This window comes from Drosophila mauritiana, chromosome 2R (genome assembly GCF_004382145.1).
Source record: "Drosophila mauritiana strain mau12 chromosome 2R, ASM438214v1, whole genome shotgun sequence".
NCBI lineage: Eukaryota > Metazoa > Arthropoda > Insecta > Diptera > Drosophilidae > Drosophila > Drosophila mauritiana.
This window is the reverse complement of record NC_046668.1, coordinates 5970291-5984295: the sequence shown is the minus strand read 5'-3', so window position 1 is coordinate 5984295 and position 14005 is coordinate 5970291. Positions and strand designations below refer to the sequence as shown.

At 46.0% G+C, this 14005-nt stretch overlaps 6 protein-coding genes across 6 annotated transcripts; 3 read left to right on the top strand and 3 right to left on the bottom strand.

Annotated features, from left to right (window-relative positions):
- The first annotated feature begins 2214 nt into the window (after positions 1-2214).
- On the top strand, positions 2215-7569 carry LOC117137335 (dihydroceramide fatty acyl 2-hydroxylase FAH2). The gene is made up of 4 exons (XM_033298725.1): positions 2215-2306; positions 3980-4341; positions 6586-6813; positions 6878-7569. The coding sequence occupies exons 2-4, from the start codon at positions 3991-3993 to the stop codon at positions 7364-7366; spliced, it is 1068 nt and encodes a 355-aa protein (XP_033154616.1). The 5' UTR covers positions 2215-2306; positions 3980-3990; the 3' UTR covers positions 7367-7569.
- Positions 4343-6232, bottom strand: LOC117137333. The gene is made up of 5 exons (XM_033298724.1): positions 6052-6232; positions 5508-5976; positions 5145-5452; positions 4809-4967; positions 4343-4756 (listed from the first exon to the last, which is right to left on the bottom strand). The coding sequence occupies exons 1-5, from the start codon at positions 6107-6109 to the stop codon at positions 4584-4586; spliced, it is 1167 nt and encodes a 388-aa protein (XP_033154615.1). The 5' UTR covers positions 6110-6232; the 3' UTR covers positions 4343-4583.
- Positions 7570-7972: 403 nt separating the features above from the next.
- LOC117136433 (NF-kappa-B inhibitor-interacting Ras-like protein) lies at positions 7973-8990 on the top strand. The gene is made up of 2 exons (XM_033297346.1): positions 7973-8163; positions 8228-8990. Exons 1-2 carry the CDS (start codon positions 8050-8052, stop codon positions 8717-8719), a joined length of 606 nt encoding a protein of 201 aa, XP_033153237.1. The 5' UTR covers positions 7973-8049; the 3' UTR covers positions 8720-8990.
- A 119-nt stretch (positions 8991-9109) lies between these two features.
- Positions 9110-9880, top strand: LOC117136435 (phospholipase A2 large subunit). The gene is made up of 2 exons (XM_033297348.1): positions 9110-9396; positions 9460-9880. The coding sequence occupies exons 1-2, from the start codon at positions 9149-9151 to the stop codon at positions 9731-9733; spliced, it is 522 nt and encodes a 173-aa protein (XP_033153239.1). The 5' UTR covers positions 9110-9148; the 3' UTR covers positions 9734-9880.
- Positions 9881-10014: 134 nt separating this feature from the next.
- Positions 10015-10713, bottom strand: LOC117136434 (phospholipase A2). The gene is made up of 2 exons (XM_033297347.1): positions 10395-10713; positions 10015-10327 (listed from the first exon to the last, which is right to left on the bottom strand). Exons 1-2 carry the CDS (start codon positions 10694-10696, stop codon positions 10069-10071), a joined length of 561 nt encoding a protein of 186 aa, XP_033153238.1. The 5' UTR covers positions 10697-10713; the 3' UTR covers positions 10015-10068.
- Positions 10714-10855: 142 nt separating this feature from the next.
- Positions 10856-13023, bottom strand: LOC117136431 (nucleolar protein 9). The gene is made up of 2 exons (XM_033297345.1): positions 12769-13023; positions 10856-12710 (listed from the first exon to the last, which is right to left on the bottom strand). Exons 1-2 carry the CDS (start codon positions 12956-12958, stop codon positions 10906-10908), a joined length of 1995 nt encoding a protein of 664 aa, XP_033153236.1. The 5' UTR covers positions 12959-13023; the 3' UTR covers positions 10856-10905.
- Between the last annotated feature and the right edge of the window lie 982 nt (positions 13024-14005).

The following is a 14005-nucleotide window of genomic DNA, read 5'->3' as shown; positions in this document are numbered from 1 at the left end:
ACTGTCATATTCTGAATATAATATACCCTTAAAATAGACATTCCAACAGGATAATGATACGAAACGCAGAAGCTCATCGGCTAAGAATAGGTTCACCCGAAATAGAATAGATGTAATGCAGTGGCCAGCATCATCTTCCGATTTAAACCCGATTGAAAACCTGTGGGGGGACATTAAACAATATGTGTCGAAAAACTCCCCGACGTCTAAGGCTCAGATTTGGCAAGTTGTGCAGGATGCATAGTCAAAAATTCCCCCCAAACGTTGGCAGGACCTGGTGGACTCCATGTCACGTGGGTGTAAGGCTGTGCTGGCTAACAAAGGCAATCCAACCAAGTATTAGACCCTAATTAACACATAAAAAAAAAAAACTATGTTAGTTCTAAGTCATATTGAATTTTGTGACTATTTTTTCATAGCACTGCTATTTCATTGAACACCAGAATTTCTGCCTCTTTTGTTGTTTTTATCTATATTTTCGAAACTATTGAAGAAATAAAAGTGAAACATTTGCTAAATTGTTTGAAATTAAATACCTAACGATATTATAAAAAAAATTTGACCATTAAAATTGTAAATCATAGGAATTTTTTAACTTAAACTCGCAGGTCCCAAGCACTGCTATTTTTTTGAACACAGCTGTATGTAGGTAGTTCCTTGCCATGGACAATAACTAAAATGGTATCCGTGGGGATTGGCTTGGCCCTTAAACGTCAAGTTGTTGTCACAGACTGACCTTCGCCTTAGGGAAAAGCTACAATAGTGACTAATTCAGTGACCAAACAATATATTATATATCCCTATAAGAAACTATTAGTCTACTTAAACCCAGTGCTATACTCACAAACAAATACAAGCTATAACTGGGTTACTCCGCGGTTTTCTAACCCACTGAGATGCCTTACAAATTCACCTTTGTGGCTTGAACTAATGTATTGTGGCTTATCTAAACCTGTTAGTTAGGCTTCACTGTTGCTCACTCAATCGACTTCACTACAAAAAGACGATTGAGTATTACAAAACTATCAGGCACTTAACTGGCATCTTGAATTTTGTTTAATAATTGTAAAAGATTTGTAGCTTCGATTTCTGGCAAATGAAATGTACTAAATTAATATTTTAACTATGCTTTGTGGCATATTTAATAAACTATAAGTATATTATCAGCAACATTATCGAGAAACCCTTTTTGAGGGCTTAATCAAAAACTTTCAATCTCAAATTTGAAATAGGGTGCAAAACAGGCATCAACTTTCAATGGATTCTTTTATGATTTGAACCAGTAACAAATATTATAATATAATATATAAGACGGAGTTACGTACTAGCTGGCAAAGAATTATTAATCATATGATTTTTTAAGGAGTTATGTATTTTCAAGGATGTTTTCATAACTCACGTATTCATTAAGTATTAAGCAGTTGTATATAATGTACATGCATATGTAAAAATGATAAATTTTACTCTATACTATACTTAAGTTGAAAAGAATCCTAAAATGGATTGAAAATATACATTACAAGTTCCATGATTTACAAAAATGGCCTGTTATTGGCGTTAAAAATGAGATAATAGGACTTTTTTGAACTTATAGGTGATATTTCTGTGATCTTTTGCTTAGAGAACATTTTCGTGATTTTATATGGGCCCACTTAGCAACAGAATAATATTTATTGACATGAGGGCAATGGTACTAAACATCGGTACTGCTTCGAGAGTCAAGTACCCAATAGGAGTACCTACTCATGCTACTCATGATTCATTACCAATTGCCGAAATCAGAGCTCCGATCCGCGGTGACACATCAGGAAAGCATTTGTATAGGAATCCTGATAAGCGCTCAGCAATAGTTATCCACAGCTCGTTAATCGCAAGCGAGATTGTTAGGCAAAATTGGAACACGCAGCGATAGCCACATTTAGGGTGCCTTGCAAATCGGACGATAAGTGTTCGGATCGGTACAAGCATTACCGGCAGTCCTCCCTCTTCGTGGATCTGGAACTACAACTGGAACTTGTTGGCTTGGCTTATCTTATCGTAGCCGCTGCGTGGTCCGCTTCGTCAGGAGCACCGATGGCTAGTGGTTAGGGCTAGAGGTGCCGGTAACTAGCACCGGCTAGAGCCCACAAGATAGCACTGAGCAGCGGCGTCGGCGTCGACGCCACGGATGTGGATGTGTTGGGTGGGTGGGCCATAGTTCAGTCGTGAGTTGCGTTGCGTTGCGTGCGGTCAGAGGCTCCGCCGACAGTTGGGAACCCGGTCTGGAGTCAAGAGCCCAGTGTTTTGATCTGAGCAGTGCGAATTCGGTAAATAAATAATCCCGTGGTAGCCGAGGGTCTGCAATTATGCAAATTGCCTGGGTGCAAATAGCAAATAGCACTAAGAGTTGCAAGCAGCTTAGCCCATGGTTTAGCATGATAGCCATACTATGTGTCTTCAATACTTTGTCATCACCCGCGATAAGATATCTTGCGACCCAGCCCGGTATCCGATCCACAGGTCTTCGGGGCACTGCTAACCCGGATAGATAAAGCTTTGCTTGCCACTATCACTCCCCGAACAAACGCCATTAGCCGCGTGTAAACACGAGTGCTGGGCTTCGTTTGATGGCTCCGCCAATGGACAGGCCAGACCATAGGTGCATAGGTGCTAGAGGACGGGCAGACAGTGCCCAGCCTATCCCGCATATGTGCCTATGTGTCAGGTAGACACTATTAATCAATGTGACGCAGCCCCAGCCCGGGGTTGAGTCAGAGCACCTGCTCCACCCTCAATCCTAACGTGGCACCCCGATTGGGGACTTACCACTTGCCACTTTGACAAACGAGCCGTCTACTCCCACTCGTCCAAAGCAAATCCCCGCGCTTACAGGCTTTCCTATCAGCATTGATAAGGCAAACTATTGACGGAGCAAGTTCGTCCGTGGAATGGCGACGCTCAGTGCGGCGCGTAGGCAAAAGGCAAAGTGCCCGGGCCGTGAAGAATGGAAATGTTTGTGCGGATCCCATATGGGCACGCATCATCGGAAAGAAACATCTGGCGCACTTCGGGAATGCCAAGTTCACTTGAGCCCCTGACGGCCACTGGGTGAAATGCCTCCAGTGCATTTCCAACATTGCTCTGCAGGCCGCAATTACGACCTGCAATTGATTCGCCCTAATCGCTGTAATTACATCTATTACCGAATCAATTAAACAAGTGTTCTGCAAGTGTGGTGCTTCGAAAATCTTTCCCACACCCATCTAGGGAAACCTATAACTTCAATGCCAGGCTAGAAGGTATCATTCCAAGATTCCTTAATCTGAAAGCGAGTCAAAACCATAAGTCCTTAGGGTCACTAGAAATCGGATAGCAGTTAACTGATAAGCAAAACTTTGACTTTAATGGATACCTTGGAATGCAGATAATAGGTGCAGATACTTTTACTATACCTATATTTTGGTTTCAATAGATTACGCTATCGTAGTTCTGGCTGTGAAATTTGTTTGTGAATCATGAAAATGGCAAATCCTATACACAACATACATATCAAATGCGTAGGAAATGCTACATTCCTTCAGAAACTAATTATACAAACAGGACTATTCCACCATAGGAGCACTTAAGTGTCCATATTTATAATTCATTGTCGTTTTATTTATGTAAATACCATAAACATCAATGTCAAAATCATTAATTCGTAACCAATTATCTTTGATTGAAAAATATGTAGTTAAGGAGATCTACTTAAAATTTAATTTAGCTGCGCCAATGAGGGTGTTTTAAAAAACTTTTCGGGGATGATCGATTTGATCTGTGTTCAAAATAACGCCAAGAGGACTGCTAGAGTGCATTATATATTTAATTGAGCGTGTCTGATACTATATGACATCGTGTTGCTGTTGGGCACGCAAAGTAATTAATTCCGAAGATAATCAGTGCCAGTAATATGCTCGCAAAGGAACAACAAAGTCTTATCCGATTGTTTTTCGCACTGCAGTTGCCAAATTGATGCCCATCGACATGGATATGCCAAAGGAAGCGGAGTCGAACGACAAGTTCATAGTGAAGTATCGCCAGCAGTATTACGATTTGTCCAGGTTTATGCACAAGCATCCGGGAGGCATTAACACACTCAAAGGCCTCAACAGCGGGGACATGACAGCTCGCTTCCTGAAGGCGCCGCCGCATTCGGATGCGGCCATGTACTTGATGAGGGAGTACAAAATCGATCCAGAGGACTCTCGGAAAACAAAGTCGAGCCAAAGGGAAACGTTGCATCACGATAAAGATGAGACCTTGCGACAACGGCCCAGGGAAACGGAGGACAAGAACAATAACCAGGTGGACGAGAGTATGGAGGTAAGTTGGATGAGCGGTTTTTAATCTGTAACTCTAGCTGCTGGTCGACCGGATCGGATCGCACGTTAAGTTGGTCACAATGCTATCGGGGTAGGTCTGCGATCCAAATGTCAGCTACAAAATATATAATTAACGTAAGGCATGGTTGAAAGGAACACGCGTGTTTTGCAAATCCAAGATTCCAGTAGCTCGGTCAGTCAGTCGATGGAATGCTTCAATGTTTTTGGGAGCTACATAAGTTCTCACAACTGTCGCGACTTGCTGGCCAGCACGAAGACCTTTGCCTTGGAGTATATGCGGATGTCCTCCTCCACGGTGGTCAGCTCCTTGTCGATCTCCGCCTTGCGGTTGCGCACCCTCAGCGTCTGTGCGGTCATGGGCATGTGGTTCAGTTCATTGACCAGCTGTTCGTAGCCTGTTAAGTATCGTTAGCAAATGTCGAACTTACAGTAGTAACATTAACTCACGTTTCTTAGCATTAGTGAGGTGCGTCAGTCGGTCCTGATCGCTGAGCAACACATGACCACGCGGACAGTCGGGATCCAGCGATTCCGCAAGCTGCTTGGCCATCGCCTTTTCGCGCTTCTGCTTTTCCAGGTAACGCGGCAAGCGCACCTCATCTCGGGCTGAAAAAAGTATAAGTTCATGATTAGTTCAAATCAAATAGATAGTTACTTTAGTGCCATCAGGACGGAATATAAGATATTCAAAATATCGGATAGCCTATACAGGCAATTATCAAAGATATTTAACTTTGCCATTACTGTCGCTGACCACAATTGCTAAACAAGGAATAAACTCACATCCTAGTTTATGCTCACGACGCTTTGACTTAGAGCTAATGGTGGTGACATTGGAGGCCGTTGTGAAGCGACTACGGGCACTGAGTGGAGCCTCGTCGTCTGAGACGCCGTAGTTTGCGGGTTCGGCCTCGGTCATGGGCATAGCCTCCATTTCGGACATGTTGAAGCGACTCTGCTTCGAGGAGTTCGAACGCGCCGAAAGCGGCAACTGTTCCAAGTCTTCCTCGTTTTCATACCGCATGGGCTTGTAGTTTTCCCCGTACTTTGTACCTGATTCCTCCAGTATAGATCTGGCATCAAAGTTACATCTGCGGATAAGAAAAACCTTTGTGAAAACCTGCGAGATTGGTGCAAAAGTCTTACTTTTTCAGAGCATTTGTTAGATAGAGTTCGTCAGTAATGTCCTCAGTTTGAATGGCTATGCTGGTGGAACTTCGATTCGTGCCACACGATTGACAGCGATCTAAGTCTGTATCCGACGAAGGCTCTAGGAGATTCTCGGCTTCGCAGCCCTCCGATGGGTCATATAAGATGGGATTGCGCTCCTCCAGGCCATCGAAGCGTTCCCCCTCAGCCGGAACGGCCACGGCCAGTTGGTGTTGTGAGCGAGAGGTGCTGCGGCCATTTTGCAACGAGTTCTGTTTTACAGGTTTGCCCTTAGCTGCTGTTTTCTCCGCCTTCGAGTCCCCCATCTCGGAGGAAGTGCGTCGAAGCGGGGGCATCCATTTCGGGCGCGCTGGCTCCTTAGCTGCCAATTTCTGGCTGGTGGACTTCTCCAGCGAGCGCAGGCTCACCTTGTTTTCCTTGAGGAAGTTTCGGGACTGTGTGACGCCTGTGGGAACGGAGACCAAAACAAATTACCAACTGGTTGCCATGGTCAAGCGGCTGTTTGGAAAAGAAATCTTACGCGGCACCGAAAAGATGCCCTTTAGCGTTGGAATCGGGCGAACTGAAGTATTCGACATGTTCCACCTACTCCCGAACTATAACTAAGCGGCTGGGGCTCCAGAAATGTGATCTCGTCTACGACAAGTGGAAACTGCGTCGTTGTGTGAAGTAAGGCACAGGTTCAAATGACAATTTTGAACCAGCTGCTTGTGATTGTACCTGCTCATCGATGCCCGATAACATCGTATATCGGTTCGGTGATGCGCGGCTGGCGGTTTATGTGATGTCCTTTTGTATATATTAAATTAAAAAGCCAGCCAAAAATTCCCTGAAATTCTTACTATTCTCCAATTATATTAAAGTTAAAATAAATAAATAAATAAATAAAAAAAAATAAATAAAAATCTTTAAGCTCTGTAGCTTACTGTACGCAGCTTCTAATTTTAAATAAATATTTTACTAAGGAAATTATCAGCAATAGACCAAACCAATTTATGGTTATACATACTGTATTAATTTATTGGCTAACCTATTGTGAATTCATGAATTCCAGCACCTGGTGGACTGGTCCAAGGCAATGCTTCCGCAGATAGCTAACATAACGGATTGCTACGATGAGTGGGTGCACAAGCCGGTGGACAGGCCACTGCGTCTCTTCGAGCCTTGGTACTTGGAGATGTGCACCAAGACGCCCTGGTGGCTGGTGCCCCTGTTCTGGATACCGGTGATCGTTAAATGCGCTTTGGAGGAGTTCACCAGCGCCTGGCAGGATAGCAATCAGGTGAGTAGTCGCTCAGTCTTCGCATCCTTGGATACGATCTTCTAAAAGTATCTTTTTTCTGCAGCTGGCTGTGTTCACCGGATACTTTTTGTTTGGCGTGCTCCTGTGGTCTTTCCTGGAGTACACACTGCACCGCTGGGTGTTCCACGTGAAGCTGAGCAGCAAGAGCGGAAGCTGGCTATGCACCTTCCACTTCATGATCCATGGCCTGCACCACAAGGTGCCCTTTGATCCGATGCGACTGGTGTTTCCGCCCCTTCCCGGCGCAGTGCTCGCCGCAATCATCTACACCCCGCTCAGCTTCGTCCTGTCCCATCCTCGAGTGGTCCTGTCCGGAGCTCTGGCCGGCTATCTGTGCTACGACATGATGCACTACTACCTGCACTATGGGAACCCTTCGCTGGGGGCCTTTGTGCACATGAAGCGCTATCACCACCACCACCACTTCTCGCACCAAACCCTCGGCTACGGCATCAGCAGTCCCTTGTGGGATGTCGTCTTCAAAACGAGAATCCATCTCCGCAAGCTGAGATACCAACTGCGCTGGTCCTAGCTGCAATAAATGGCTAATACAGTGCTACTATAGAACAAATTACATTCAGTTTTCAAAGCAAAAGAGTTGCTGCCGCAGCAAATAGTTCAATCAAATCGAAAGTTTGGTTTTTAGCATATTTGTGTAGGCTGAATACTGAGCATTAAGCTTAAGAATTATTTGTAAGACTTTTACCAATTTCTATTAAACAGGAATACACTTCCAATGATACCAAAGAACAAACGGAAAACCTTTTTTGAAAACAGAAAACTGGGGCAATGAAAGGTTTTGAAACTATTTTGGGGGAAACACAAAAAATGTTTCTGAAATTTAATGATGCGTCACATATATTAGAGTTATTACATTGATTAACTTTTAATTCTTTTGGTTAATCCCTAATAATCTCTCTTGAGCGTTTAGATATTTTTTTTTAATCAAATAAATAAAGAAGTAGACAGATAACTCGTAGTTCTGTAAAGTATAAACACTTTCTTTTATTTATTTCTTGCAAATCTAGTACAACTAGTTCAAGTTTGTTTATAATTAAAATAAGCTTAAGATTAGTTATTAGCAATGAAGACTATCTCCATTATTTAAGATATGTCCTAAGTGGAATTTCTCATTGGCGTTGCTTGGTCACACTACCAAGAATCCAGCGAAAGTTTTGTTTATATTTTTGGGTCCCAATTTCTCCTGCTGGAATAATGCTAAATGCTAAGATCGGCAAGGTCGGCAAAGTACTGGTGTGCGGGATGAAGGGCGTGGGCAAGACTGCGCTGATAGAGCAGCTGGTCTACGGCCACGTCAATCCGGAAACGGTGAGAAGGCCTTTGGCAGTGCTCAAAGTAAAGCTGGTGGCTCATATCCAGGAGTTTATTGCAGGAACTGCATCCAACCATTGAGGATATATACGTGGCCAGCGTGGACACTGGCAGGGGTGGAGCCCGAGAGACCCTGCGCATCTACGACACGGCCGGATTGCAGGGCGAGCAGCAGCAGCTTCCACGCCACTACCTTCAGTTTCCAGATGCATTCGTTCTGGTCTACGATCCCATGGATCCGCGCAGCCTAGACATGCTGGCCGACATCAAGGCTGACATTGAGAAGCACAAGGAGAAGAAGGAGATTCCCGTTGTGGTGCTGGCCAACGTGAGGGCACGGGCAGCCCCAAATCCCGTCGAGAAGGTCATGGACCGCGCCAACATCTGGTGCCAGCGGGAGCGCATAAAGCACTACACGGTGAACGCCATGGAGAGGCCCTCCCTCTACGAGCCATTCACCTCGCTCTGCGCCCGGCTGCATCCAATGCAGACGAAGAGCACGTTCCCTCAGCTGCGCCAGGTCATGCAGAACCGGCAGAAGAGCGAGGCCTAGCTGTTCTGATCGGACGAAAGGGAAGAGATATAATTTAAGTTTTATTCGGGAGTGTCCCAGTAATCTCAGAGACCTTAAAGTAGTTGTGAATGCCACAGTCTTCGCTTTAAGTTGAAGAGATTTTCGGGACCTCCCCAAACGTATTCGTATTGATCCATTTAGAGTCTACTTGCCTTGTATTAACTGTTGTGCTTTAATGTGGGCCAGAGCCCGAGCCACTTGTACTTATGTCTGTTTGTGAGTGTCCAATTGTATCTTCTATTTATTACACCCACATGTCTTCTCTCATTCCGCGAGAATTAAGCGTAATCAGTATTCACTGCTCAATCGCAGCTCAAATGACGAGTAGTGATTAAATAACCATGCCGAATTTCTGCTCTGCGGAAATCCCCTTGGATCAGTCGTCTGCTAGCCCCTTCCTCGAGCGCAATGCTTTCGCGTGCCGCCTTCCTTACTGCTCTCCTAACGCTGATCTGTGCCAGGCATGCGTCTGCGGGATTGAGCATTACAGTTCCGGGCACAAAGTGGTGCGGACCCGGGAACATAGCAGCCAACTACGATGACCTGGGCACTGAGCGAGAGGTGGACATGTGCTGCCGGGCGCACGACAACTGTGAGGAGAAGATTCTGCCGCTGGAGGAAGCCTTTGGCCTGAGAAACGACGGGATTTTCCCCATGTAAGCGTGGATTCCATAGCACACATGATGATCATAGGATCAATAATCGTGCGCTCCCCGCAGATTCTCGTGTGCCTGCGAGTCGGCCTTCCGGAGCTGCCTTACCGCTCTGCGAAACGGTCACTCCCTGGCCCTTGGCAAAATCTACTTCAACACCAAGGAGATGTGCTTTGGCTACGGACATCCCATCGTTTCCTGCCAAGAGAAGCAGGCCGACCTGTTCGAGACTCGGTGTCTCAGCTACCGAGTGGACGAAGGTCAGCCGCAGCTCTGGCAGTTCTACGACTTGGCCCTCTACACACACGTAAGCGGCAGCGAGGAGGACTCCCGAGATTGAACTTCGACGTCCGGCGATAAGCCCTCAATTGTTTACAAAACAGATTGTACGGGGAGCGAAACCTAATGTGATTAGGATTTTCACGGTAGGTTATTTGTGTAATCAATTCTCGAAGCTATTTAGCCTGGAATTATAGTAAAAATTGAATTCGGAAGCTCAATTGTTTATAAACCACGAAAATATCCAAAGTATTTTATATTTCAAAGGGGTTAGTTGTAATGGCAAAGGAGTGATAACGCCAAATATAAATCACCCAGCTATTTAATAAGTAATAATTAATGTGATGTGTGTATCAGGTAATGTAATCATCTTGTCTACAAATCGTTGATCTCATGTCAGCCCGCCGACGCTGGGATTGTGAAGAACGGCATGTCGTAGAACTGCCAGACCTTGGCTCTGGACTTGTCCACCTGGTAGCGGATGCAGCGCTTGCGGAAGGTGCCCTCCTGGTACTGCTTGCATCCGGTGGTGGGATGTCCGTTGGCGAAGCACCTGCTCCTGCTGCCGTAGTAGATCCGTCCCAGGGTATTGGCGGTGATGCTGTTCACTGCCTGCAGGCAGTTGATGAACTGCTGCTCGCAGGTGCACTTAAGGCTAAATCGAAAAACGGCGGTCAATGTGCACAAAATCGATAAGGGACTTAAGGGGAGCCAACGCTTACATGGGAAACCAGTCTGTGTTGGTGGGCAGTCCGTGGAGTGCTCCGTGGGACTCGATAATCTCGTCGCAATGGTCGTGCGCACGACAGCACTTGTCCGTCTCCCGTTCGCGGCCCAAATCCTCGAAATTCTTCGCCGTGTTGCCCGGTCCGCACCACTTGGTTCCGGGCACCGTGATGCCCGTGTGGGGAACCGGTGGCAGCGCCTGGTTGTAGATGTCCTCGTCCTCGAAGATAGCCTCGTCGCCGAAGGCCAAAGCCATGGCCAGTAGCCCAAAAAAGAACCCTCCGCGCAGCAGCCACATGTCTCAGCTTCGGCAGTCGCAGCACAACTAAGTTTGATTTCGTTGACTTGAGCTCCCATTGCTCGGGCTGATAAGGCGAACAACAAATGAAGCAAGCAAGTTGTACTTAAGTAACCCCCAAATTAATTGTTTAAGACTAACAAACAGCATTTTCAAATGTCCTTTTACAATAGTTTAGATAAAGTTTATTAGTTTAAACAATCTATATACTAGCTAAGTATGTCTTTAAAAGCATCGGCGGCTGTCTTGGCCGTTTTCCGCTTCGTCTCCTTTGGCTGCTCGACGTCCAGGTGCTTGGACAAACTTTCCTGCCATTGCGTAGGTGAAAGCTTGTACGTGTCCAGGCGGTATTTTGTGTAGATGATCCGACCGTGGGGTGAGCCCTTCAGCATATTGGCCTTGGAAAACAGTTCCTTGGCCATGCGCAGCTTCTGCGCATCTTGGGCGGCCTTAAAGCACTGTTCGAAGACGCGGGAACCATGTCGAGTGATGGCCAAGTCCACGTAGAAGCCATCCAACTGGCGGATCAGACGCTCGCGGGACTTCTCGCCGATGAACTTGCTCTGCATGAAGGCGTCCACGATGTGTGATCCATTGGGTGTGTTGAAGACCTGAGCCAGTTGGGTGGCGGGCAGATCGAGGATGCAGTTGACCAGAAAGATTGGCTTGTTGAACTGCAGCAGGTGTTGAGTAATAAGCGAACCGTGTAGATGAACAAAGGCCGACTCGTCGCTGGTCACGACCTCAAAGGGCTTTAACTTAATCAAACATGTAAGGAAAAGCTTCGATTTCTCCTTGTCGCCGCTCACGTGGAGGGCACTCTGCAAAGCGGCTATCATCTGAGACTGCTTGGTGGCTAGGCGCAAGCAGGCGGCACTGAGGGCGGACACGACGCCGGTGTATCCCATTTTCAGCAGCTCTTCCACATGCGGCTGGAGTTCGGTGAAGACGGACTCGAAATCGGGGACCTCTTTGATGTGCTGAAGGAGACGCTGAACTGAGAAGTTCGTTCCCGGCTGCCGAGCTAGGTAACCTATTCGGTTGCAGAAGAGCATCGCATACAGCTGGATCAGCAATTTGGCTCCCGCTACGCTCATAATCGTTTCGAGCAGAATGACGGAGCTTTGATGGTGGAAAACTTTGGGTAGTTTTGGCTCTTCCTGCTTGTTTTCAGTGTCAGCCTCTGCATCTATCGCCACCTTATCCTTCTTTTCATCATCATCATCCTCGTCCTTGATTTCGATTTTGGTGTCCAATTCCATTTTCTGCTCTTCCTCTTCGTTCGACTTCAGCAGACCGATCGTCAGGATTTTCTTGGCAAAATGCTTGAGCATACTTTTGTCCACCACACTGAGGGCCAAACAGATGACGCCCAGCAGACTTGAAGAGTGATCCTGGTAGGGAAAGTCGCCGAACTGGGGCCACATCTCCAGGCGCTGGGGGAACTCCTTCATGACCTCCTGCCACTCATCCGGCACCGAGTACATCTTCCTGTGCTTGGCTATCTCAGTGCCACCTTTCTCGAAGGCGATTTTGGGAACGTGCATGCCCACCAGGCACAGAATGGCTGTGCGCATGATGTGGCTGGCACAGGCGTCCCAAACGAAGTCCTCCAGATTATTTAACATGAACTTTGATATGCGAAGAACGAACTGCCGGCACTTCTCGCGGTGATCCTCTGTGAAGTCCGCCTGTAGGTTGTACTCCTCCTCCTCTTGGGCGGCATCCGGCTTAGCCCTCTTGTTGGCACTAGCTGCATCGCTGGTATCCTGGACGGCTGATTTTCCCACTCCGCGCAAAAAGGCGATCTCCAGCATTTTCTGCAGGACGTGCGAGGCAAACCGATCGGAGCACATGGGCCTGAGGTTGTCGCCAAACTTGCTAAAGAAGCGCTCCAACTGCACGTCGTCCACGAAGCCCACCAACGACTCCAGAGCCTTGGAAACGATCTGATTGGAGGCCAGATGGATCTCCTGATCGTGGGTCTGCTCGAACACATTGTTGGCCATGATGACTACAGGGATAAAGGGTGTTGGTAAAGCAATGTCCATGTGATGTTCGCCACCACTCACCTCGCTCCTCCACGTCCTCGAATCCCACTTTCATGGCATCCAGTATGTTGATGAAGTAGTTGAACTGCTCGTCGTCGATGTGCGTACCCCTGCCGAATATCCCCTGCTTGGCGAACCCCTTGGCGTTCCGCATGAAGCGGTTGCCCTTCTTCTTGGGTCGCTTCCGCCTTGAGTCGCCCTCGGACTGCATTCCTCTTTAATATAATAATAAAAATTAAATTCTACTTCCAACGTGCGCCAGAACACGCTGTAAAAATAAAATACCAAGCCATTGGAAATATACCATTTTTATAAGCAGAAAGGTCATACTGCTTCAAAGAATATCGATTTATTTTGGCGATGAATCGATCATTTTAGAATTTAGCGGTCGAATTTAAATTCGCATTAAGGAAAGTGAATTATTTTATCAACGCAGAAACAGGCAACTGAAATGTATGCTTCTTTTCATATTTTAGTTTCGGTATGGAAGCTATGAAAGTTTTGGAAGCTTGACTCTTCTATAGATTGAAGTCACAGAAGCATTACAAATCATTAAAATGTTATAAATAGAAATAGGTTTTATACTTAACTATTTTTGATCGTTCTGATATGCAATTAATTTTCTTTTGCATTTATGAAAACTGTGATCACACGCACCAATCATATGTTCGAGCTAGTATCTTAAAAAGTATCTAGTTCTTAATTTAAGAGCAATTATGGCAGAAGTTTGAAAACCATAATTTGCTAGAAGCACTTCTTAGTCTGCTCATATGCCAGGCTTACCAATCCGTCATGGTCATTAAATCTGTCAAAAGGGCATTGACAGCAGAGGATTAGGAAATATTAATGGGAGAACAAAAAACACAAATTTGTGGTTGGCATAGTGTCCTTTCAAGGCGTTTCGCAGATTTTCTTTGAGCGGAAGGACAGTGCATTTGTATTTCAAAACCGCTCAAGATGAATGCCTTTTGAATTTGTATTTTCTTAGAAAACCAGCACACATTATTTCCACATGTCATGCCAAATAATGTCGAATTAAAGGTGGGAACTACCATTCCCTCATTAAACTCACATGGGCCAAAGAAGCAACACTTTACAGTCGTTAATTAAATTATCAACAAAAAGCCGCCGCCGGATAAAAGAAGTCAAAATATTTTGTAACCAGAGACGTGCCATCAATCTCGCCCAGACACGTGTGCAACGTCCTCCTCCTCCGCCTGGCAACCCCAGAATCCGCAGGATAATGGGGGTGGTGACG

Coding starts and splice junctions, on each gene's coding strand:
- LOC117137335 (XM_033298725.1), top strand. CDS start 3,991: ATGCCCATCGACATGGATATGCCAAAGGAAGCGGAGTCGAACGACAAG. Junction 4,342..6,585: donor AGGTGGACGAGAGTATGGAG/GTAAGTTGGATG, acceptor CATGAATTCCAG/CACCTGGTGGACTGGTCCAA. Junction 6,814..6,877: donor CCTGGCAGGATAGCAATCAG/GTGAGTAGTCGC, acceptor TTTTTTCTGCAG/CTGGCTGTGTTCACCGGATA.
- LOC117137333 (XM_033298724.1), bottom strand. CDS start 6,109: ATGTCGAATACTTCAGTTCGCCCGATTCCAACGCTAAAGGGCATCTTT. Junction 5,453..5,507: donor CTAACAAATGCTCTGAAAAA/GTAAGACTTTTG, acceptor TCTTATCCGCAG/ATGTAACTTTGATGCCAGAT. Junction 4,968..5,144: donor TCGTGAGCATAAACTAGGAT/GTGAGTTTATTC, acceptor TACTTTTTTCAG/CCCGAGATGAGGTGCGCTTG.
- LOC117136433 (XM_033297346.1), top strand. CDS start 8,050: ATGCTAAATGCTAAGATCGGCAAGGTCGGCAAAGTACTGGTGTGCGGG. Junction 8,164..8,227: donor GCCACGTCAATCCGGAAACG/GTGAGAAGGCCT, acceptor AGTTTATTGCAG/GAACTGCATCCAACCATTGA.
- LOC117136435 (XM_033297348.1), top strand. CDS start 9,149: ATGCTTTCGCGTGCCGCCTTCCTTACTGCTCTCCTAACGCTGATCTGT. Junction 9,397..9,459: donor AACGACGGGATTTTCCCCAT/GTAAGCGTGGAT, acceptor CGCTCCCCGCAG/ATTCTCGTGTGCCTGCGAGT.
- LOC117136434 (XM_033297347.1), bottom strand. CDS start 10,696: ATGTGGCTGCTGCGCGGAGGGTTCTTTTTTGGGCTACTGGCCATGGCT. Junction 10,328..10,394: donor AACACAGACTGGTTTCCCAT/GTAAGCGTTGGC, acceptor TTTTCGATTTAG/CCTTAAGTGCACCTGCGAGC.
- LOC117136431 (XM_033297345.1), bottom strand. CDS start 12,958: ATGCAGTCCGAGGGCGACTCAAGGCGGAAGCGACCCAAGAAGAAGGGC. Junction 12,711..12,768: donor CGAGGACGTGGAGGAGCGAG/GTGAGTGGTGGC, acceptor TTATCCCTGTAG/TCATCATGGCCAACAATGTG.